This window comes from Homarus americanus, unplaced genomic scaffold, assembly GCF_018991925.1.
Source record: "Homarus americanus isolate GMGI-L3 unplaced genomic scaffold, GMGI_Hamer_2.0 scaffold32583, whole genome shotgun sequence".
Lineage (NCBI taxonomy): Eukaryota > Metazoa > Arthropoda > Malacostraca > Decapoda > Nephropidae > Homarus > Homarus americanus.
In genome coordinates, this window is record NW_024713129.1 from 11,100,819 (window position 1) to 11,125,799 (window position 24,981).

At 41.6% G+C, this 24,981-nt stretch overlaps 4 protein-coding genes across 4 annotated transcripts; 3 read left to right on the forward strand and 1 right to left on the reverse strand.

Moving 5' to 3' along the window:
- Positions 1 to 2,987: 2,987 nt before the first annotated feature.
- Positions 2,988 to 3,965, forward strand: LOC121871062 (cuticle protein AMP2-like). Its single transcript, XM_042373174.1, has 3 exons — positions 2,988 to 3,096; positions 3,256 to 3,461; positions 3,677 to 3,965. Exons 1-3 carry the CDS (start codon positions 3,088 to 3,090, stop codon positions 3,870 to 3,872), a joined length of 411 nt encoding a protein of 136 aa, XP_042229108.1. The 5' UTR covers positions 2,988 to 3,087; the 3' UTR covers positions 3,873 to 3,965.
- A 2,709-nt stretch (positions 3,966 to 6,674) lies between these two features.
- On the forward strand, positions 6,675 to 7,585 carry LOC121871069 (cuticle protein AMP2-like). Its single transcript, XM_042373188.1, has 3 exons — positions 6,675 to 6,766; positions 6,886 to 7,091; positions 7,307 to 7,585. The coding sequence occupies exons 1-3, from the start codon at positions 6,758 to 6,760 to the stop codon at positions 7,500 to 7,502; spliced, it is 411 nt and encodes a 136-aa protein (XP_042229122.1). The 5' UTR covers positions 6,675 to 6,757; the 3' UTR covers positions 7,503 to 7,585.
- Positions 7,586 to 16,120: 8,535 nt separating this feature from the next.
- LOC121871077 (cuticle protein AM1159-like) lies at positions 16,121 to 18,674 on the forward strand. The gene is made up of 3 exons (XM_042373201.1): positions 16,121 to 16,222; positions 17,403 to 17,602; positions 18,331 to 18,674. The coding sequence occupies exons 1-3, from the start codon at positions 16,214 to 16,216 to the stop codon at positions 18,497 to 18,499; spliced, it is 378 nt and encodes a 125-aa protein (XP_042229135.1). The 5' UTR covers positions 16,121 to 16,213; the 3' UTR covers positions 18,500 to 18,674.
- A 2,107-nt stretch (positions 18,675 to 20,781) lies between these two features.
- Positions 20,782 to 22,864, reverse strand: LOC121871083 (cuticle protein AM1159-like). Its single transcript, XM_042373213.1, has 3 exons — positions 22,783 to 22,864; positions 21,272 to 21,474; positions 20,782 to 21,084 (listed from the first exon to the last, which is right to left on the reverse strand). The coding sequence occupies exons 1-3, from the start codon at positions 22,789 to 22,791 to the stop codon at positions 20,916 to 20,918; spliced, it is 381 nt and encodes a 126-aa protein (XP_042229147.1). The 5' UTR covers positions 22,792 to 22,864; the 3' UTR covers positions 20,782 to 20,915.
- Positions 22,865 to 24,981: the final 2,117 nt, after the last annotated feature.

A 24,981-nucleotide genomic window follows, 5' to 3' on the forward strand; every position in this document is an offset into this window, starting at 1 on the left:
AACGAGAAAAAAGTGTGATGATAATTCCAATAATAGCGTTTACATAACCCTGATATAGTACAGGTTTTATAATATTAATAATCCTATAATAAATACTAATATACCCCCGTTTTCTATGATATCCCGGTATAACTAATGTAAATGGAAGGATAAGAGAGTGTTTTCTATTTTAATGAATCGAATTTTATGTAATGTGATATAAAGGAGATCGAATCCTTTGTAAATGATATGTAATCCTTTATGATGTTGCTGAAGGTTTGTGTAATGTTTCGTAGTGTAATGAGTCATATGATACCGTGTAATGTTGGTAGAAAGAGAAGTGGAGGGGAGAGGAAGATGAAGGAGAATAGAGAGAGAGAGAGGGAGGAAAGAAGAAGAGAGAGAGAGAGGATAGGAAGAAGAAGAAGAAGAGAGAGAGAGGAAATAAATAACTAGAAATTCAGAAAGAAGAGGATAAGTAATTATTCTCTGGGTGTCATAAGAATCCCAATAGTCAACAATACAGGGACTGGATCACTATCTCCACCACCGTTGAAATCACCTACCAATACCAAGGCTCCTCACGCCAGAACTAACCAAACTCAAACCTTCAAATTAGTTTAAAAAAATACATCGAAAATACAATATCCTTAACTAACTTCTAAAGAAAATTATATGGAGTTTTATGTGTTATCTAACCCAGTAAAGAGCGATGGGGCAGTAGCGTGGAGAGTTTGTGGGCAGGCCGGGAGGAGAAGCAATGTTAGACGGAGGCATGGAGGACGAACAGGTCAAGAACGTATAGATTAGAGGTTAGAGACACAGTGAAGAGCATTGGTTGGTGTTCTTGCCCCGGTGATCAAGTTGGCTTAGACGGAGGGTGGGGGTGAGGGTGGAGAGTGTGGAAGCTGAGGTAAGGGGTGGAGGGTGGAGGGTGGAGAGTGGAGGGTGGAAGATGGAAGGTGGAGAACGTGTCTATATTAAGGATATTGTGTAGGGGAAGATTCAGTCTGATTGCTAGATAAAGACGCCATTTTTCTTTATCACTTCCTGAAAATGGGTGACGCCAAAGAATACAGAAATAATCTGACATATTAAAAAATATCAGTGTGAAGTGTTGTGGGAGGAAAGATATATTAATTAATGCATATGGATAAAAGGGCAACATTCTTAGCACTTTCTAATAAAGAAAATAACATTAGGGAGTTCATATAAATAGCAAGACCTCGTCAGTATCTCCTACAGGTAACGTCTTCACCTGGGACGTCCTGTATCCTCCCCCTCGCCTTCTTCCCCCGTCAGGAGGAGTGTTGTGGAAGGTAAATCACTAAATTCTCTAAAGGACAAACTTGAACAACATAATCAAGGAAGCAGAATCATACAAGTTAAGGTCCTCAAGTGCTTCATAGATCAGTTAGAGTCATTCAAGTGTGTCCAACATGGGGAGTTATGAAATACCTTATTTGACAACTGGACAAATATCACGATGTTGCCGTCAGATCTACACAAAGAGACAGAAACTGGTATAGCAACTTGCAGGTGTCCAGCAGGGTGGGCTTCTGATCCCCCATCTATTCTACTAAATCAGTGTGGCTTAAGTAATAAGTTTGACCCCAGAGACTACACAGAGTAGATTTCAGTGGCGGCAAAATAACTGATTCAAATAAGATACACAGACAAGAGGAGTTTGTTAGTGAATGTGATATGGAGTTAACACATCTGTAAAAAGAGTTCGATAGCAAGTGAAAGTGTTTGGTTACTGCTTTGAACAGTAAGGAAAAGTAGTATAGTTATTCTTACGGTGTAAAGGAAGGAGTGGGTAAAAAGTAAAACGAAACTCCAGAAAAAAATAAAACAAATATTAATTATTCTCGTCAAGGGATAACACAAGAAGACTCTGGTAGTGACTGAGAGTAAAAAGATGAATCAAACCTTAAACCTAACCTAACCTAACTTAACCTTTAACCAAGTTCAAGATTGAGAAAATAACACGAAGAAGATCCATGGTTCGAGAAGAGTGTGAGTAAGACGCCAGCAGACAGTTCAAGACAGATGAGGTTGGTGGTACTAGAGGTAAATACTGAGAGACGAGAGAGCGACTCTCCTCCTACATCTGTCTTGGTGCCTGCCTTCCAAAAACACAACTTCAGATACTCATAACACACACACACACACACACACACACACACACACACACACACACACACACACACTATGACATAGTTCTATACACTTACAAAGACGAATTTAAGACATCAGGAACCACACATCAACGTCGACTTTCACAAACAGAAGCAACACGTCAGCACGACTCTAAACATTAACCTATGAACATGAAAACTAATTGAGTTATCTCCTAAGATAATAGAGAACACAAGATCAACCTTCATAGAAAACTTCAGCATCACATTTAGTCGTGGTCAAGTGTTGCCTTAACTAGGATATTATCTACTTTAGTTAAATATTCGAAGTAAGAAAACTGAATTCGTATGTGTTAACCTTTTTTGAGTACTATGCCAAGCCTCTGAGTACAGCGAGGTAGTTCATTAAGTGTGATATTTTAACCCCTTGAGTACGATATCTTAAGCTCTTAGATTCGCTATCGTATTCCCTTCGGTAAGATGAGTTTGTACTGAGCGGGTGAAGTCATCAAACTCAAGGGGTAAAAAGCATCGTACTCAGAGGATTAGACACTTTTATTTCTTGAACATTTATTCCTTACCATCATAAGCTCTGACCCACATCTTTTCATTGTTTTCTTCTGTTCTTGATAATAATGATAATAACTTCCTCGTATGTCATGTCTTGCAGTATTAAAACACCGCCTTAGTAAACTTCTTCATAAGTTACACAACAGAGAAAAGGCGGCAGACACTTTCCCTGCGTTGTATCAAAGTGTTGACAGAGACGAGTGTATTTAAATTTTTTTGTAGTACAATTCAGGGATAAGTGTCGGCAGGACAACATTCACCTACAGTCTGCCCCAACCTTCGCTACGCCCCGCCCTCTTCAGTCAGACAGGTGGTCAAGGCAGTGTGTGGGGGTATATAAGGAAGCTCCTCCACCAGCCAGACATCATCGTCCTCGACGCCTCACCACACACCAGACATGAAGCTCGTGAGTACAAGACTGAAGAGCTTCCCTTAATTATTTTTTTTACCGTTCATGTTGTTATCTGTTTTATCACCAGTGTCTTCATCACAGTAAAAATATCAGAAGCTGATTTTTTCCCCCTTTTGCCAAGCCTATATTTTGCTAATTCTTCTCCTCCTACAGGCAATCCTCGCCTGCCTGGCCACCGTGGCCATGGCCGCCCCTCAGCTCCAGCAAGGCCTCCCAGTAGTACAGGTCCTCCGTGATGAACGTCAACAGGACGATAATGGCAACTTCAACTACGCCCTGGAGACTGACAACGGCATCTACATGGCAGCCTCTGGCGTCCAGGGCTCACAGGGACAGATCAACATTGAGGGCTCCTACAGGTAGGTGTTGACCTTCGTCTGCTAAACTGAAACAGTCTGTTGGTTACAAAAGTAACAGTCAAGAGTTACTTCATCAGTATCAGTAACAGCAATACCTGAAGGAGGATATCATTAACTTTGAACTGTTAATATCATCACATCCTTTAAGGCGTTCCTTCACTGTCCCTCCACCAGCAGGTCACCAAGACTTACAGTGTAACTTGTTCCTCCCACAGACTCCCTGACAACGAAGGCGGCTTCCAAGAGGTCCGCTACGTCGCCAATGAGTTCGGTGTCCAGGCCCAGTCCCCCCTGCTGCCCACTCCCCACCCACTCCCAGCCCACGCCCAGGAACTGATCCGCATCGCCGAGGAGTTGAGGAGTCAGGGCGTCGTGTTTGACCAGAATGGCTTTAGAGTAAACAGAAAGTAAACACATTCTGACGAGCACTACACCACAGTCCACCAACTATGTAAATTTACTTCCAATTAACACATGTGCAAATAAATAAAAAAAAATTACATTGCAAATTGTTCATTTTTTTCCCATATGAAGGTACGAGGAATGTCTTGGCTGTTGCTTTATCACTATTTGATATATAAATTATATGTAGGTCCCAGACTATACACATCACGCAACTCACCTCTCCCATACAGGTCTCTTATTCGTTCTCATTCTAAGTCACTCGTCCATGGCCGATAAATAACAAATATAGCCTCAAACATTATAAAGACAAAACAAATATTTCTTCTTTTAACGAAATATAAATATAAAAAAATAAAAAATCACGGAAAAATAAATAAACAATAATTGAAGCAGTAAATAAACGTGTACTTGTAGAGAGAAAACACAAGAATATGTCACAATCTGTGTTAAGATGTAATGGCAACACTAATGATCTATCCTGAAATATAAGTGAGTTGTATTGTGAGGAACGGCAGTAAGGGTAAAGAGGAGGTCAAGTTTGTGAAGTGACTACCGCACGTGTACAGACCAAGCCACTAAGACACCTAAAAGAATGTGAGGAAACTGAGAAATTTATCATGGTTTCCCCTACCGTCTTTGACCCTGTTTTCTGTAAGCATTTGTCACATGAGACTCATTTACTATTAAAGAGATCATCGTTGACGGAAGGTTCTTACCAGCCGTTTAACACATTACTTAGATGATAAATGTTTGGTAGCGAGAATAATACTACTACTAATAACAAAATAACATGACACTGTACACGAGATGATTAGTTTTCCACCTTATGGCAGCCTCCTGGACGATGCCTCACTCAGTCTTGGGAGGAGGAGTAGTGTCTGTTGATGAGGTTCACTAATAGTCCGGTCAGGCTATACCCAGAGAAGCCTACAGGTCATATATGATAATTTTCATAAATCTAAAATGGATGTTGGTTAATATTATCCACCACTATAGTTCTGTACTTAGTAAAGTTACAGGAAAGATAATTTTATGTTAGTGATACAAACTGGTACAAAGATAATAACTTTCATTTACTCTTGAGGCCAATTAGTCCAGAAATATTACTAGTCTACATGACAGAAACAGAGTTAATAATGTTAAGATATTGTTTGGACAACACATAATACTCTGGGCACTATTCTAGCTTTTCCTGGAATATTTACACACTGATGACAAAGAGTCGGCCACTTTATCTTCTCTCTCTGTCTCCTTCATCACGGCAATGGTCAGCAGATAGCACAGGTGAGTTGGTACAAATAATACCACTGTACTCAACACACGCTGCTGGTTACTTCAATTCACCCATCATCCTGTACTACAGTCTGTTTTACTCTTACATCTGATTATACTCACAAGAACCTCCGGAGGTGTTGGCAGATCAGTCATTCGTGGTTCAAGGCGATCCTGTACTCCAAACATTACCTCTCATCTGGGCCCAAATTATCAGGTTTTCCTTACTATTGGTCAACCTGATAGTACTCACTGGTCAGACACTGTGATATGAGGCAACTGATGCCGTCGGAAGATAAGTGTGTACCTGTACACTGGTGGCCACCTTCATAGAGAAACTTAAGTATCGTAGTGCGTGTAATCCGTCACAGGCGGGTCTCTATACACACAACAAAGAGCTTTCTCGTCATCATCTATAATAACAACCTACGATGAGTCACTGAAGAGTACTACAGTCTCATCATTAAAATCCGGGTCACAAGTAAGCCTTTGGGGAGCCTCACCTCATTAAGGAATAAGCGCCAGGTGGTGTTATATTCTGCAATGACTTGTACGAAGGCAGCAACTGATATTTATGGACCTAATTATTTCTACAGTCATATTTTGTTCCAGACGTGAACCAGCTTTGCTTCCTTCCTCCTTCCTGACCAAGAGAACGGGCTAAATGACTCGGGGTCAGCATGGAAGCACAGAAGCACTAGGATATAATATCTTCTATCACAGTAGTGTCACAAGGCAGCAGACTCTACTGTTGTCTGAATAATCAGTGCGTCGACGTTACCCTCGGCATGGATAGTTTTAATCCCTTTGTGGTGTCAATATGAGGATAAACTTCTGCTTGTTTCACTATAAGGCAAGAACTTGTCTGACTTAGTTTTGAAGTTCATCACTCCAACAAAGTTACTTCAGGACCAACAACGTCTACATGTCTCCCAGGCTGTGGCGACTTTGTTGATGAACCTACAGTGTGCTCGTCAAACAGTAGTTGTAGTTGTGTTGTACGTAATCAACTTCACCATTGTATATACAGTTGAATGTTTTCTCCTGCTTGACTGTCCTTATTAATGCCGCTGTTTTAGGGAGTTTATTGTTATTGAGTTGGTGGATGTGTGTACGGCTCGTTACCTCTTGTTCACTGAAACTACTTTGTTCATCTGTGATAATTAGTTAGGGATCTTTATCTCCGCTATCAACAATTCCTGGTTCTCATATCTTCAGTTTCTAATTTGTGTTATTTTTCATTTTCACGTTTATCCTGAAGCGTCACTTATATCTTATTCATCTTCCCTGTCATCCATCACTTGGTCTAAACAAAAGCATTTAGAAAACATTTCCATTGTTGTGATGAAGTTATCATATATTCAATACTTGTTTATATTACACAAAATCTATTTAAACTTTTGAGGTCGACAGATTTAAATTATAATCTATGAATAATTATTTAATAAAAAACCAAGTGTAGGATAAGAACATCTCAGGACAACATTCACCTACAATCTAGTCCAGTCCTCGTCAGGCTCCGCCCCCTACAGGTGGTCAGGGCAGTGTGTGGGTGTATATAAGGGAGCTCCTCCACCAGCCAGACATCATCGTCCTCGACGCCGCACCACACACCAGACATGAAGCTCGTGAGTACATAAATACTTAGTATTCGATGACAGTAACTGAGATTTATGTTTAGTCTTGTCTTAGTTTATATCTTGCTAAATCTTGCAGCCCATGTAGTGATTATCATCTCCTCCTACAGGCAATCCTCGCCTGCCTGGCCACCGTGGCCATGGCCGCCCCTCAGCTCCAGCAAGGCCTCCCAGTAGTACAGGTCCTCCGTGATGAACGTCAACAGGACGATAATGGCAACTTCAACTACGCCCTGGAGACTGACAACGGCATCTACATGGCAGCCTCCGGCGTCCAGGGCTCACAGGGACAGATCAACATTGAGGGCTCCTACAGGTAGGTGTTGACCTTCTTCTGCTAAACTGAAACAGTCTGTTGGTTACAAAAGTAACAGTCAAGAGTTACTTCATCAGTATCAGTAACAGCAATACCTGAAGGAGGATATCATTAACTTTGAACTGTTAATATCATCACATCCTTTAAGGCGTTCCTTCACTGTCCCTCCACCAGCAGGTCACCAAGACTTACAGTGTAACTTGTTCCTCCCACAGACTCCCTGACAACGAAGGCGGCTTCCAAGAGGTCCGCTACGTCGCCAATGAGTTCGGTGTCCAGGCCCAGTCCCCCCTGCTGCCCACTCCCCACCCACTCCCCGCCCACGCCCAGGAACTGATCCGCATCGCCGAGGAGTTGAGGAGTCAGGGCGTCGTGTTTGACCAGAATGGCTTTAGAGTAAACAGAAAGTAAACACATTCTGACGAGCACTACACCACAGTCCACCAACTATGTAAATTTAAACTCACATAAGACATAAAATATGTTTAATTATAGTAAAGTGTTTGATATTAATTTGCCTTCTTGTGTTCTTGAGTCAGAAAAAGAGGAATTATTTGAAGTATTTTGTACATGTGTTTGTTCTTTAGTCTTTGTATGAAATCCATGTCAAATGTTTTCCACGATCACAGACCAACACTCCGACCTATGAAAGTCACTACTCAAAACTGAAAAAAAAAACATCATCCTTTCATTTCCATGCATGTCTCTCCTTACCTTAACCTACCCTGTTACTATCGAGTATACACGTATGTACCTCTTAACACACACACACTCTCTCTCTCTCTACAGTAGATCCTCTCTTACCCCTTTCTTCATTCTTAAACATTCTTCTTCCTGTTCCTACTTCTTGACACACTAAAGAAAAAAAAAAAAGAATTCAATAACTATCTCATAAGAATTACAATTTCTTCGTCCACGCCTTAAGTTTTAATTTTCAATAGTTTCTCCTTAGATTACTTCATTTTCTTTGTTTACTTGTGAGCTCCATTTTTATTGCATATTGCTAAGTGTTACATCAAGAGAATACATTATATTAAGGTGCAAAAACCAAGGAAATAGATTACAGTATTCTAGCATAAGAGAAACATATCTATAACATAACATTACATTATATTGCTTATGAATTTCTATTTATTGATGTTCAGTATAAAATCAAACTTAAGGATTTGTGGTGATGAACCGCAGGAGATACTACACAACAGCAATGTCAAAAGGTCGTACATTGAATCTACCTCGTGTGTAAAGATGTGAGGCTGAATACTCAAAACTAAGATCAAACGCAAATAAAAAACTCACCGAAAATTAAGATAAAACACAAAAAAACACTCAAAATGAATACAAACATGCACTATTAACTCCACCTTACTAGTTACGTTCACTTAACTTGTCTAAAATAGAGGCTGGGTGGCTACAACGCTCGTCTTGTATCCTGAGGGTCGCTGGTTTGAGTCCTGGGTACTCCTAGTCGACCCAGCTGTGAACGGATACCTGATATTAGTTTGGGGGGGGGAAGTAAAGGAGGTCGAGTGTAGAGTGATGGTCAGATTACCTCCTTCAGTATACTGTATCCGCACTGCTCCTAAATGAATAGTTAGTGCAAAAATACATTAACAAGAGGGATGAAAAACTGATCATGAGTCACGGGTCAGACAGTCAGTCAGTTAAAGAATGTCAAGCAGTCAGTTAGCCAGTCAGCCAGTATGATAGTCAGGCAATCAAGCCGTCAGTTATTCACTCAAATGGGCAGAAGGACAGTCAGTCAACTATTTGGTCGTTCATGGAGCTGAGTAACAAAGGTAAATAAGGAAAGACTGTGTGAGAGAGAGAGAGAGAGAGAGAGAGAGAGAGAGAGAGAGAGAGATGACTATAATTAATCTCCCCCATAATGAGAAGTATGTGCAAATTAATTATTATTCAATCTGGTTCATGTCCTTGGTGTTAGGTGAGGGAGGGAGAGAAGAGAGAGAGAGAGAAGGGGAAGTGTCCTGGTTCTTCCCGTCTCCCCTATCTCCCCCTCCCCCCCCCTGTGTTCATTACCTCCCCCCTTCCCCCCTGCGTTCACCACTTGGCTCCCTCCTTCCTCAGCACTAGTAGTTCTGGCTAGTGTGAGTACCTTAAGAGTAACTGTGTCTGAAAGGGTTTGTTTATGGTGCGTGAGTGTGTATGTAAATGTGTCCGTCTGTATGTAGAAGAGCTCGTTATATCCCTACCCTCTCCCCCTCCACATCGCCCTTCCCTAGACATTAACTTAGGTCTCTCATGGCCATCCTAACTCTCCCAAGGATGCTCGGTGTCCCGTAACTTATAATGAGGAGTTCCACAGGGCAAAGATCCTTCGTTGTTTCCACCCTGATGATTATATTACTCCGTCTTTATTCATAGTCTGTAAATTGCTATAACTGGAGGACGTAACATAATGTGGTGTTGAATTAAACCTAAGTTATTTAACCTACCCCCCGCAAAACAATTAAAGTTAACTAAATCTAAATCTAACTTAATCTATTTTATATCTAACCTAACTTAAATGACACCTAAGCTAACCTATTCTAAATCTAACCTAATCTAAACTAAACTAAACTTCACGCAATCTTATCTAACTTAATCAAACCTAACCTAACCTAACCTAACCTTACACACCTATATTAATCATAACCTAACCTACTGGTAATACACATTTGATGGTTTTATTGACTATACTTGATCGTATTAACTTACTATTTACCCTTGTTTGTATACCTATAGTCTAGAGGTAACTTCAATTTAATAGATAATTTACTGATAAACAAATATCCTGTATCCTAGGAGTCAGAGTAACAATTACACTTTAAAATGATTACAGCATTTTTGTGTTTGTGTACCATTTTCTATGAAACGGTCAATACAGAGTGTGGGATAATGGTGAGAGATTTAAACACGATGTTACTTTCAAATTTCACTTCAGTATTCCCCTGAGGCTGGTGGTGCTACTGGAGGGTTGACTCACTAATATAAAACAGGTCTGGACTGGGAGCTTCCTGTCAGGGCTTTTCTATAAGGTCCCTTTCTCCTCCCCGTCCTCTCCGTATCCTCTGCTACACTGTAAAACCTGATACCGTCTTAATTATAATGACTTGTATTCTCATTTAGATTTCTGAATTTATTTAGACAAAGAAGAAATATTGCAATAGCATGTTTAATTCATTATATAAAGTCATTATTACCAGTTTGTTCCATATAATCGATGTTTTTTATTCACAAGTGGATCTCCCGAGGTGTAATATAATAGTGATTGCAAACTTCCTTCATCACACGAGGTCTATAATTATATACACAACTATAGAACACAGGTAAAACATATACGTAGACAGGTAAGTATCGAGACTAATGGCCTCCTCTCTCTAGCGACTCCAAGGACACACACACACACACAGTCCCTTAATAATAAATAATAGCCCCTCGTCCTGCACAAACCAGGTAGCAGACCCTCCCACTGGCCAGGTAATGTCAGGCCGAATTTGAGGGTTATGTAAACAGTTTGAAGGTGTAAAGAGATGTAAATATCACTAATAAGAAGTTAGGTTATGTTATGTTATGTTAGATTAGGGTAGATCAGGTTAGTTTAGGTTAGTTTATGTTAAGTTGGGTGAAATTAGGTTAGATTAGGTTAGATTAGGTTAGATTAGGTTAGTTCATGTTAGATTAAGTTAGATTAGGCTAGATTAGGTTAGATTAAGTTAAATTAGGTTAGATTAGGCTAGATTAGGTTAGATTAAGTTAAATTAGGTTAGATTAGGCTAGATTAGGTTAGATTAAGCTAGATTAGGTTAGATTAGGCTAGATTAGGTTAGATTAGATTAGCAATAAGGTTAAATTAGCTGGGGGTTTCTAATCAGCATAAGACCTTCAACACTCGATCCAACTAACCATACCCACGACACATAAATGTACAGTCGGGGTCAAAAGTCTTGAACACTAGACAGTATTTGGCATGTAAGTACCCGAAGATCTTAGGTATTAAGGAGAGTTTTATCCCATTTTGTGGTTCAGGCATAATATGTGATGACCAGTAGTGTTATTAGTATATCCCAAACATATATGTATGACTCAGAAGTAGATGACAGATATTGCTAAGTGTTCGAGATTTTTTGACCCCGACTGTACAGCTGCCGGACGAAATAATCACAACACAACCCTGAGTTAAAACTAATGTCCGTTTGTTTATTGATATGTTTATAGCGTTTATTAGACTATAAGATAACACAGTAATATATTCTTTATGAGGCTGTCAGTGTGTATAGAACAGGATTATCCCTTACAGAATAATTACTATCGTTTTGTTATGACGTTGTAGAGTTTATTTCTGAATCACTGTTGTTGCTTGGTCTAAGGTAGATAGATAGATAGATAGATAGATAGATAGATAGATAGATAGATAGTGAGAGAGAGATAGATAGACAGAGAGAGAGAGAGAGACAGACAGAGAGAGAGAGAGAGAGAGAGAGAGAGAGAGAGAGAGAGAGAGAGAGGAATCCTGTTACCTATAAACCACAAGGTATACATTATGAACCACTATGGGACAGTTCTTCCTTTCCCACCTTTTCCTTTCACATGGACGCTGACCTTTCCACATCCCTTCCACCCTCCCTTACCAGTCATCCTATCCCAACTACCGCTCTCATAATCACTCCCCTCCTCCTTTATCCTAATGGTGTTTATGGGTATATAAAGGAGACCGTCTACACCAGCCAAACACCATACTACTGGTGAGCACACAACAGACATGAAGCTCGTGAGTATAACATCTTTTGTGGGTTTAATGTTCCTATGTACAGTCGTGGATAAGAGTTGGTTCCTCGTGGTGAAACTGAGTCATGGGAATGAGTCTCCGAAATGATTTAATTCTGACTGTTTCATCTTGTTTGGGGTCGATGCTGCTTTATTTTGGGCGGGAGTGAACATTTTTTTGTCCCTGACTGTATTGTACAAGCAGTAAAAAAAGTTCTAGTAGTTGTTTCTCTCATTTATGAACCGCGAGACTCATGAATCAGTGAATCCGAGACGTGGTACAGTGTTAGATCCATAGATGACGCACTGTGACTTTACAATAAACTCCCTTCTTAATTTATTCTTTTAATAACTATTTGGTTAATTAAAGTTTAGTGAATAAAAAAAATGGAACAAATGCTTCAAGTTTTCTATTTAATGATGGTGTATCGACCGAGATGCTCTTGATGTGAAGTATATTCTATTATGTAGTTTTGTTCAGCGAAGTCATTCTAAAATTAGTGTCCACATACTGTATTTTGTACGGAGGCACAGGTGTAACACTATAGTCCCCCCCCCCCCTTCCTCTTATTTCATGGCCGGGTATAGAATTATCGTTTTCAAACACACACACACACACTGACCACGAGAGTCGTTTAATTTCCAGTTGGTGTCTTGGTTTTAACATTATTAACAGTCAGAGTCGCGTATTACCTCTTTTTTTCCCTCCTACAGGCAATCCTCGCCTGCCTGGCCGCCGTGGCCATGGCCGCCCCTCAGCTCCAGCAAGGCCTCCCAGTAGTACAGGTCCTCCGTGATGAACGTCAACAGGACGATAATGGCAACTTCAACTACGCCCTGGAGACCGACAACGGCATCTACATGGCAGCCTCCGGCGTCCAGGGCTCACAGGGACAGATCAACATTGAGGGCTCCTACAGGTAGGTGTTGACCTTCACCTGACATGAGGGTGCTGGTGTTTCTTCTCCCTAAGTTTCTTTGTCAAGTGAGTCTCAGAGATCCCCAAACAACATCACCAAATCATAAGGACGGAACCCAGTCCTGGTAAGCCCTAACCTGACATAACCATAAAAGGCCCATTGGTACTGTATCTCGTTAACATTAAAACCCATTACGAATTAGGTCTATTGTTTAATAAAGTGGTGAAACAAGTTGATTGGGTTATCTTTGGGTCGACCAGTCACCCTTCCCTGCCATTTCTTTATCCCAGATGTCACGAACTAAGAGAACCTGACATTAAGAGACATTAATTTCTCTTTTTCTGTTCCTCAAACATCTCTCCGTACAGCCAGAGGCACTAAGACTTCCTCATCTTCTTCCTCTCTCCTCAAGGTTACCTTCTCCAACTGGTGGCTTCGAGGACGTCCGCTACGTGGCCGACGAATTTGGCTTCAGGGCTGAGTCGTCCCTCCTGCCCACGTCCCAGCAACAGCTTCAACAGTCTCGACAACAGTTTATACAGCCCCAGCAACAGTTTGAACAGCCCCAACAGCAGTTTATACAGCCCCAGCAACAGTTTCAACAGTCTCGACAACAGTTTATACAGCCCCAGCAACAGTTTCTGCCTCTCCAACAACAGTTTCAACTGCCTCTCAGTAGCCTGTGAGATATCCATTTTTCTAACCTCTGAAAACACCGAAGTATTTTTTTAATAAAATAATAAACATATTTTGCGGTTTTTAACTATCCAATTATAATGGTAATTAAACATCATGAGAGCTGATGCAAACACCTGCCCACGAACCGTTCCCATGGCAAGGTAACGGCTGGAAACTGTCTCATATCAGCGTTTTCTTCAACTCTAAAACCCTGTATGTGTTATCATTATATATAATTTAAACATGGTAACTCATGGTCAGATTCTTTGCAATTTACGGAAGAAAAATCATTCATGTGGACCTTTCGAGATGCTGATCAAACCAACAAAATTTGGTGTAAATCCGGCAACCTATTCTCGACTAAATTTTGGGAACAGACAGACAAGACCAAATCAATCGTTTATCCCACAATAGCGAACGGTGCTTAATAACCCTGGTAGTTGAAGCACCTAAAACTAAGACCTAGCGAACGGTGCTTAATAACCCTGGTAGTTGAAGCACCTAAAACTAAGACCTAGTGAAGGGTGCTTAATAACCCTGGTAGTTGAAGCACCTAAAACTAAGACCTAGTGAAGGGTGCTTAATAACCCTGGTAGTTGAAGCACCTAAAACTAAGACCTAGTGAACGGTGTTAATAACCCTGGTAGTTGAAGCACCTAAAACTAAGACCTAGTGAACGGTGTTTAATAACCCTGGTAGTTGAAGCACCTAAAACTAAGACCTAGTGAAGGGTGCTTAATAACCCTGGTAGTTAAAGCACCTAAAACTAAGACCTAGTGAACGGTGTTTAATAACCCTGGTAGTTGAAGCACCTAAAACTAAGACCTAGTGAACGGTGCTTAATAACCCTGGTAGTTGAAGCACCTAAAACTAAGACCTAGTGAACGGTGCTTAATAACCCTGGTAGTTGAAGCACTAAAACTAAGGAACGGTAAGGGGTTTAAACCAATATACTCAAAGGGTTAAACCAATCATAGGGGGTTAAACCATCATACTCAAAGGGTTAAACCATCATTACTCAAGGGGTTAATCATACATCATACTCATACTCAAGGGGTTAAACCGTCATACTCAAGGGGTTAAACCATCATACTCAAGGGGTTAAACCATCATACTCAAAGGGTTAAACCATCATACTCAAGGGGTTAAACCATCATACTCAAGGGGTTAAACCATCATACTCAAGGGGTTAAACCATCATACTCAAAGTGTTAAACCATCATAGTCAAGGGCTTAAACCATCATACTCAAGGGGTTAAACCATCATACTCAAAGGGTTAAACCATCATAGTCAAGGGCTTAAACCATCATACTCAAGGGGTTAAACCATCATACTCAAGGAATTAAACCATCATACTCAAAGGGTTAAACCATCATAGTCAAGGGGTTAAACCATCATAATCAAAGGGTTAAACCATCATACTCAAGGGGTTGAAACATCGAAGTGGTTAAGGGAGTATGGGAAGAGCATTAGTCTAGATATAATGTACTGTATATTAACAATAATTTATCAAAGTATTTAAACGAGTTAATAAAAAATGTTAAAAATTATGACATATGAAAATTAACATAAACATTGTTATGATAAATATATAAAACTCAATTGTCTTCACCAGGTTGAACTGACAAGAAAAAAAAATAGATTTTTTTGGATAAATTAGTGATAAAATTTGAAGTTTGTGTATATATGAATATTTGACTTTTGATGATATATATAAATTTTATATAGAGGAAAAACAACTGGAGAAGGTTGACACACACACACACACACACACACACACACACACACACACACACACACACACACACACACACACACACACACACACAGAACATCCGCCTTTGTCTGTACCAGAGTAATTATAGAACGGAATTACATAACGTCTATCATCTAACTAACCAATAATGACTTAGAATTATATACCTTATTTACAAAGTCATCAATTATATACGGCATAATCACGTCTTTGTGACCTGGATCATTATTACCTTTGTCTGCCAGGTAACCGATTATAACACGGATAAAGAAACATAAAACCTGTATATAATAATCACTTTAAAATCATTTCCTTCATTTCTTCTCTATGGAGTAAAGTGAGAAGTTTCTTAAGGGTAGTTGATGTAGGTGAGAGATGAGGCAGGGCGGGGAGCAGGACGGGGAGCAGGACGGGGAGCAGGACGGGGAGCGGTGTAAGGGAGGGCTGGCTTGAAGAGGCTCCGGAAATCCCGTTACCAGACACCCATAGCTTGACCTTACACGCTAGATAGTTGTTGCCCTTCAACTGTTTTTTGCCTGGAGAGGTAGAGAGAGGCGTGGGAGGGAGGGAGATGAAGTAAAAAGGGAGAGAGAGGGAATGGAAGGGGTAGGAGGAGGAGGGAAGGATGGGTAGGGGGGAGATAGGAGGGACAGAAGGGAAGGAAGGATGGGGGTTAGAACATGCTGCCTTCATAACCATTCTGATAAACTAGACGCCTAACATTCATAAACTAGTCGGGTTAATCTTGAAGGTTCTATTCTTCACCGTGTAGCCGCTATTGAGCCTTGAGATACACCTGGTGATAAATTACTAGCAGGTGTACTTAATCCCAGCAGACGAGTACACCTGGGTATCAACTCCTTCCCTCATCATGCCCTGGCCTTGCCCTATACGGTGAGTGGCCGGGGCTGTGTCGTGGAGTAGACAGCGTTGTGGGGGTATATAAGGGAGGTCTTCCACCATGTAGGCATCACTGTCCCCGACGTCTTCACACACACCAGACATGAAGCTCGTGAGTATATATATATATGACTCTAAGGTATATGTGTCTGTCTGTTGAGTTCGTCGTGATTTGTATATTTACTTGTCACTTCTATACATCCTGGATACATTTGCCTCCGATGACAAACTTTTATTTGATTCCGGCAATGACTAAGTGGTATCTCTTGTTACCTACTGTCAGTTCAATTTCTTCAACCATTTCTAGTACTATTTCTTGCTTCCTATCCTACAGCTATATATAATCATTACCATTACCATATCACGCGCTTGTTATCAGTGACCACAATCAATACTATCCTTTGTTATCGTCTCTACCTACTACCGCAACATCACTATTCCCTCTCCTCCTCCTCACCCACCATTCTCTCAACGAATAAAAAACAAACAAGCAAACTACTCTACAACTCTTTCTTCCTGTTAATTTATCTATATCTTGTCTTATTACCATATTGACTAGTTAGTACCGCTAACAACCAGCACTTTTCTAACCATCTCAGTTGTACGGAAGAAAGGAACGGGTTTGTGTGGAGGGAATGGTTGCAGTAAGGAGGTTGGATTTTTTTTTCTGAGATCTCTACGGCAAATCTCCCTTCTCCTTCCCTCGCTGGGTTGGATGAGTGAAAGTATCTAGTTAAGGTAGAGTCTCTGTAGAATATGGACACCGTTTCTGTCATCAGCTTTGTGCCGCGGCTGAAGTGGGTCTCACACACCCAGCTTAGAGAGATAAAAAGAGTTTCGTGTGAACCTTTGAACCTCTGAGACCAGATACTTATATAAGACAGTCAGGTAGTTTTAGTTTTTTTGTGCGGGTCATGACCAGGTGAGCCACTCACGACTACGACAGCTCTACGACCTTTCCTTTGTCTTCAGATAGAGAGACTAAACCCTAACTTTACCTTTCCCGGAATAGGCTTAACCCTTTGAAGGATATAGTTTGATTCATTGCAGACGATATATTAACCATTAAAAGACAACATTTTAACTCTTTCAGGACGATGGTTTAAGTCCTTGCAGGCGTTGGGTTAAAATCTTTCAACATAATGGGTTAACCCTTTCGGCCTCAGAAGGTTAAGAATCTTTGAGATTATAAAATTGATGCAGATACTTACTCGTGACCGATACTGACTAGACGAAGCAAGTACGACCATGGCTCCTACAGTGACACTCTCCTTCCTTCCCTCCACCTTCAGGTAATCCTCGCCTGCCTGGCCGCCGTGGCCGTCGCTGCCCCCCAGGAGGTCCGCCCCATCGTGAACGTTCTCTTGGACGAACGCGTGGATCAGGGTGATGGCAACTTCAACTATGCTCTGGAGACTGATCACGGCATCAACATGAAGGCTGTTGGCACCCCAGGCTCACAGGGACAAGTCAACATCCAGGGCAGCTACTGGTAAGTCACGGGGCCTGTAGTGGTGCCTTGTGTTTCAGTAATGGCCTCTTACCTGTCCATATACTGAATGTTGTATAACCTTGTGATTTGATGAGTAACCAAAGAGTTAAGGACACCAGTACACACACACACACACACACACACACACACACACACACACACACACACACACACACACACACACACACACACACATACACACACACACACACACACACACACACACACACACATAAGATACACCATTACTATAGCCACAGGCCGTAACCTTCACCCCACCACCCACCTTCCCTCCTTCCCTCCTTCCCTCCCTCCCTCCCTCCCTCCCTCCTCTCTCCCCCCTCCTTCCCTACATCACTCCTTCTACCTTTCCTCCTTTACGAGATAACAACCACAGCCACCAAACCTCCTCCCTTCTCCCTCACTCCTTCATCATTCTTCCTGTCTTTATCCTCCTCCTCTTGCTCTTTCTCATCTTTCACTCCCTCTTTCTCCTCCCACACTTCCTACTTCTCCCCTCTTCCCTCTTTCTCCCCCTTTCTTCTTTATCTCTGTTTCTCCTATCTCCCATTTTTTCTCTATCCCTCCATATTTCATTTACTCCTCCTCCCTCCCTCCCTCCCTCTATAACCTCCTCCTCCTCCTCCTCCTTCTCTTCTTCCCCATCCCTCCCTCCCCTCTTTCATCCACTCCTCCTCCTCCTCACTCATCGCCTTCCTCTGCCTCAGGATGCCACGTGAAGATGGTGGCTACGAGGAGGTCCGCTACGTTGCTGACGAATTCGGCGTCCGCTACGAGTCTCCCCTCCTGCCCACCCCCCACCCTAACCCCGCCCACGTAGAAGAGCTCCTGCGCATCGCCGAGAGACAGAGGGCTGAGGGCATTACCTTCGAGTAAATGACGATGCCGTACCTATGATGACCAAGATAACGAACCAACCTGAAGAATATTCTCAAGGGGACGACGTGAATGGTGTATATATGACGTTTGTACGATTTTTTATTATAATTTTTTTTTTATAAGAGAAATGAAAGAAAGTGTAATGTGTTTGTAATAAATTGTGATTTGTAAATGGTTTATTTTTTTTATTGTCCGTGTGAGTGTTTCTTGTCCACAGTGATAAAAATTAAAGGAACTGTTTAATTTATTGGTTGATGTATATACCACACACATACACACACACACACACACGACCAGATGAAGAAAAAAACCAGTAAAACATCATCCTCCAAGAGTTAAACCAACTTGTTCAAAAAGTTAAACCATCGTCATCAGAGATACGAACTATTATCCTCAGAGTTATCCCACAGTCGTGAATGTGTTAAACTTAAACCATAGTCTTGAAAGGTTTACACCATGGTCGCCAAAAATTTAAAACATATATTTTTAATCGATATATATATTCATTAAAACAAAACCAAAATAAAATAACTATAAAACACAAACAATAATATAAACCAACTTACTTTTTCCCACATATAAGATACAATTGATTCATTTACCGAATATTCAATAAAGGAAAAATGAGGTCATATAGTTTTTCAGTTACATTGTAATTAACTGTAGATGGAGGGAAGAAGCCGAGAGCTATTCAGTTATCCCTACAAGACGTTTTCATTTTAACGCAATAAAGAAAATGTGTTGTTGGAGATAATGCTACAATGCTTCTTTTGATCCTTCCAGTAGTGTTTCTAGTGATTTGGTTATCCTTTAGGTGTTTCCAGTGATCCTTCCAGTAGTGCTTCCAGTGATTCAGTGATCATTAAAGGTTTTTCCAGTGACCCTTTCTTTAGTGCTTTCATTGATCCAGTTATTGTTTAGGTGTTTCCAGTGATCCTTCAAGTACTGCTTCCAGTGATCCAGTTATCCTAAAGGTGTTTCCAGTGATCCTTCCAGTAGTGCTTCCAGTGATTCAGTTATCTTTCAATGTATTTCAAGTGAGCCTTTCAGTAGTGCTTCCATTGATCCAGTTATCCTTTAGGTGTTTCCAGTGATCCTTCCAGTAGAGGTTCCAGTGATCCAGTTATCCTTTAGGTGTTTCCAGTGATCCTTCCAGTAGAGGTTCCAGTGATCCAGTTATCCTTAAAGATTTTCCAGTGATCCTTCCAGCAGTTCTTCCATGAGATGATGAGGTAAGGGGGTTATAGAGTCAACAGGGAGACTCCTCAAGTTGTTTATAATGTGTCCTATCAGTACCACATCCTTCTTTCATCCTGGTCCCTGGGCGGAGGATCGACTCAGCGTCTCAATCCACCTCTGAAACGTCCCACACGAACTCTACATCCTGGGTGAGTTGTTAAGACCATATGGCTAGGGCGGATATGAGCTTAGCAAGATTCTCTCCTGTTCTGTTCTGTTGATACACAAAATCTGCCCTTAAAATCTGACGTATTCCAGGTACAAACTTGAGGCTTTGGACCGATTTACTGTCTAAATGCATAAAGTCGTCATTATCCTCACACTTTGATCGAGTCACAGGGATGATTTTAATCTCCACAGAGTTCTAACTTAGTGACTCACAAACCCTAAGGTCTCCCTAAGGTCATCGGGTCCCTGTGGGCAGGTGGGTAGGTGGGCAGGTGGGCAGGTGGGTAGGTGGTCAGGTGGGCAGGTGGGCAGGTGGGTAGGTGGGCAGGTAGGTAGCTATAAGTCCTCTCATATGGCTGGAGATATAAGGACCAGGAGACCGGTAATATTTAGTGTCCCTTAACCTGTAATATTCTCACAGGTCTGTTGTGTAGGTTGCTGTAGGGAAGGGGGCAGGTCCTGGGTCCTGTATGTGGCCGTGAGAGAGTCCAGAGGAAGAAGAGTTTGAGGCTTGGTGATCTTAGCAGTAAAAATATCTACAGTTGTCTTTGTGTGATTATGAAACTTAATATACTACTCTAAAGTCTCCTTCAGGTGAGTACAAAAGAGTTTATTCGACTTTAGAAACTTTCAACGTATGGACAAGACAGCCTTATCTCACCCTAGAGCCATTGATGTGTGTGTGTGTGTGTGTGTGTGTGTGTGTGTGTGTGTGTGTGTGTGTGTGTGTGTGTGTGGTCGAGTGTTTGTCAATCATTAAAAGTTATTCTTGATGAACTTTATACATTTTTCAATCGTGATTCTTGTCAAATAAACTGGAATAAAAAAACTGTGTTTTAAAACTTTTCTAGAAAATGTTATAAGAGGCGAAATACAGATATATTAATAGTTTATTCGTTAAACGTGTTAACAATTCATTCATATTTTTAAGCTCTCTCTCACACAGCCACGCGGGACCCATATACATTATCTTCCCACAGATTCGAAAGTGCAGGTCATCAGTGGATCATTCGAAGGTGATGCCCTGGGCGCGCTGCTCCTCGGCGATGCGGATCTGCTCGATGGCGTGGGGAGGGAGGGGGTGAGGCTGGGGCAGCAGGGGAGACTCGGGACGGAAGCCTAATTCGTCGGCGACGTAGCGGATCTCAGCCAAGGTGCCGTCGGGGAGCGGGAACCTTAAGAACGATGATACGGAGTTATTATTGCCTTTGTGATCATGATGCATGTATATTAAGCTATGGCTGTTGGCACCTCATTAGATCTCTCACTCGTGTCCTGCCTATCACTCGTGTCCTGCCTATCACTGGTCTTTAATGGTTATAATAATCATACCTAGACAGAACTGAAGTATGAAACTCTTACCTGTACACCCCCTGCATGTTGCTCTGGCCAGCTGAGCCAGGGGTGCCGGAGGCTTCCACAGCGATACCGTTGTCGGCCTCGAAGGCATAGTTGAAGTTGCCGTCACCGCTGTCCTGACGGTCGTCACGGAGGATCACTACGGGCGGTAGACCGTGAAAGTCAGGGGCGGCGATGGCTACGGCGGCCAGGCAGACAAGCAGTACCTGAGGGTGTGGGAGGAATGATGTAGGGAAGGACGTGTGTGTTGGCATGAGAGTGCCGTATGTGGCAGTAATGTTGGTTCTCGTGGCAGACACTGACGCAGCAACAGTCTGCCATGTATCTCTTAACTTACCAATTCTTGACCAAACATACAGAGTTGAAAGATAACATAATACCGTCACCCTCAACATAACACACAGATATAACTTGATCAGTCAGTGAACAACACATCACCTGAACAGGATAATGACGTATATCAAGAACTATAGAAATTATAATGCTTCGTTGTCTGGCGATTGTGTCGTGTGAGGGACAAAGGCAGAGGACACGGCAGAGGTTGCGTAACAGTCCAGGGGAGTCAATAGGCAATTACCTGTTATCATCTGCATAGTAATGAGGAAACACCTGCACGAGTCATATAAAACGATGACGTCACGGCGTCTTGGCGATAAACAAGAAATTTCACCAAACAATTCTGTATCAAAGTAAAGTATATTGTAAACACACACACACACACACACACACACACACACACACACACACACACACACACTGAGACCTTAACTAGTTATACATTTAGTTAAGGGACAAAATCACCTGAAATAACCTATGAGGTTCCTGACCTTGTGAAGTGACAACAGGAAATGGATGTGTTATGAGAGGAGGAGGGACGCTGGCAGATGAGGTGATTGTGGTGGTGACTGTAGTGATTGTTGTGATCGTGATGATGTGGTAGTTATGGTGGTGACTGTAGTGATTGTTGTGATCGTGATGATGTGGTAGTTGTGGTGATCACGGCAGTGTTTTATGACATGTGATAACGCATGACAGAAATATGACAGTGTGATGCTGCAGTGACGATGTAATGATGATGGTATAGTGGTGATAGTGTAGTGGTGGCGGTGTAATGGTGATGGTGTAGTCGTGATGGTGTGGTGGTGATGGTGTAGTGGTGACCGTTTAGTGATGACGGTATAGTGGTGAAAGTGTAGAGGTGACGGTGTAGTAGTGACTATGTAGTGGTGACGGTGTAGTGGTGACGGTATAGCGATGACGATGTGGTGGTGACGGCAGAGTGGTGAGAATGTAGTGGCGATTGTATAGTGGTGGCGGTGTGGTAGTCACGGTGTTAGTTGTGACGATATAGTGGTGATTGTGTAGTGGTGACGATGCAATAGGCGATTTTGATGATAGTATCGTAGGGAAGGTGTGACGTTTTACACCAATACAAGTCACCAGTAGTAAGATCACTAAATCTCGACGTCTTCCCATCACCAAGTAAATCACCAGAATGACCATCAGGTACTCACGAGCTTCATGGCTGGTGAGTATGTGCGTGTGTACTAGTGGGAGAGAGGACTGGGATGGTGGTGACAGTAGTAGTTGTGGTAGTATATGCTTGAATGAGAGAGATTTCGCTTTATATATCTACCATCAGGAGGGAGGGAGGGCAGGGAGGAGAAGGGGGCGTGGTCTGGGAGATGTGTGGGAGTGGCAGGGGGAGGAAGCAGGAACAAGCAAGCAAGAAGAAGTATTAAGTGAAGGGGACGGTATGACCTCATTATTCATGCACGCCATTTCTCTTTTCGTCAGTCCAGACAAAAACTTAATCAAGGGTTTGGAAGAAGACGACACAGGCAAGAACGACCGCCGCAGGAAAAAAACAAACACTGAAATACGATACTTTTTATCCGTAACGACGATTTTCTTTTTTTTTTTGCGGTGGCGGTAAAGTTGTTTTCGTCTCAAGTTAGTGAGGAGGAAACAAGAACAACAATGGAAATTCTCAACTTATTGTTCTGTCTCTTATCAGTCAATCTATACATCAATGTATTAATACAATTAAACTATGAATAATGATATGAACGAAAGAAAAATAAATGTCACTTTATCCCAGATCATCTAGATAAATAATCATGCAGTGAAAGGATCGAAAGTCAGCCACTTTGTTTCTGAACTCAGGTGAGGAGTCCAAGATGTTGTTAGCCTCTGAGTCACTATATACTTCAAACATACCTGTGACTTTTTCTTAGGATGTTTTACTGTTATTTTCTAAACTAGGTTAGGTTAGGATTAGGTTAGGTTAGGTTGGGTTAAGTTAATTTGGTTTAGGATAGATTAGGTTGAGTTCACTAGTTTTATGCTTTGAAACGGAGAATAAAACTCAAGGAAATCTAAATGATGAGAGTTCACCCACAGGAACACTCGATATAAGCCTGTTCTAAATTCCGCCCACACTGACTTTTAAAAATATCGTCGAAGATTTTATCACACGGCACTGAAACTGATAGTGTCTCATAAATGTCGAAGCGGTTCATTAGTCGGAACTGAAGCAGACAGTCTTGGAAGTTTCAACATGTCTCATTATTCAGCAATAAAACAAGTCCAGAAGTCTCGAAGCGTTTCATGAAGCCATTAGTTTCAGAAGTCTCGAAGCATTTCATGAAGCCAACAGTTTCAGAAGCTTCGAAGTATTATATTACTCAACATATGATGCAAAACCATAGACATATTGAAGTGTTTGATGAATCAACACCACAGCAGAGTGTCAGAAGCCCACAAAAATGCTCCACAAATCAGAATCGAAACAACCTCACAAATGGTGAAGATTTTTCGAGGCAACATTATAAAAATCTTCTGATCATTAACTCTTTCCAAACAAGATAATTTACCCATTGACTTACTAAGGCTGGTCTGCAGGTCAGTGTTAAATATTTACTAACAATAACAAAATGGCAATATAATTCTCACACTATGTTAGTTTTGGTTAAATTGTTTTATCCAATGTTGAAATTTAGATTAATACTATAGACTATTTTTTGTGGTTAATAGGTAATAAATCACTAACAGGCATAGACACATACTCACAGACAGACACAGGCAGACACAGACAGACACATACTCACACACAGACACAGACAGACACAGACAGACACATACTCACACACAGACACAGGCAGACACAGACAGCCACATTCTCATACACAAACACAGACAGCCACATTCTCATACACAAACACAGGCAGACACAGACAGCCACATTCTCATACACAAACACAGACAGCCACATTCTCATACACAAACACAGGCAGACACAGACAGCCACATTCTCATACACAAACACAGACAGACAGACAGACAGACAGAAAGACAGACGGACAGACAGACAGACAGTACGTCACTCATACACCCACTCATACGTACAGACGATACACACTAACACAGACAGACAGACAGTCAGTCACTCATACACCCACACATGCGTTCAGACAGACAGACAGACAGTCAGTCACTCATACAACCAAACATACGTACAGACGATACACACTTACACAGACAGACAGACAGACAGACAGAACCACTCTCACCACCCCCTCGCCCGCTTTAAAGCACAATGGACAACAGATAGATAATGAAGGGTTATTAGAATAATTGAGCAATTATCAACGAGCACGAGAATAATTACCTTGAGTTACCTGAGTGGCGTAGCTCAAGGCAGTGTTGCACAA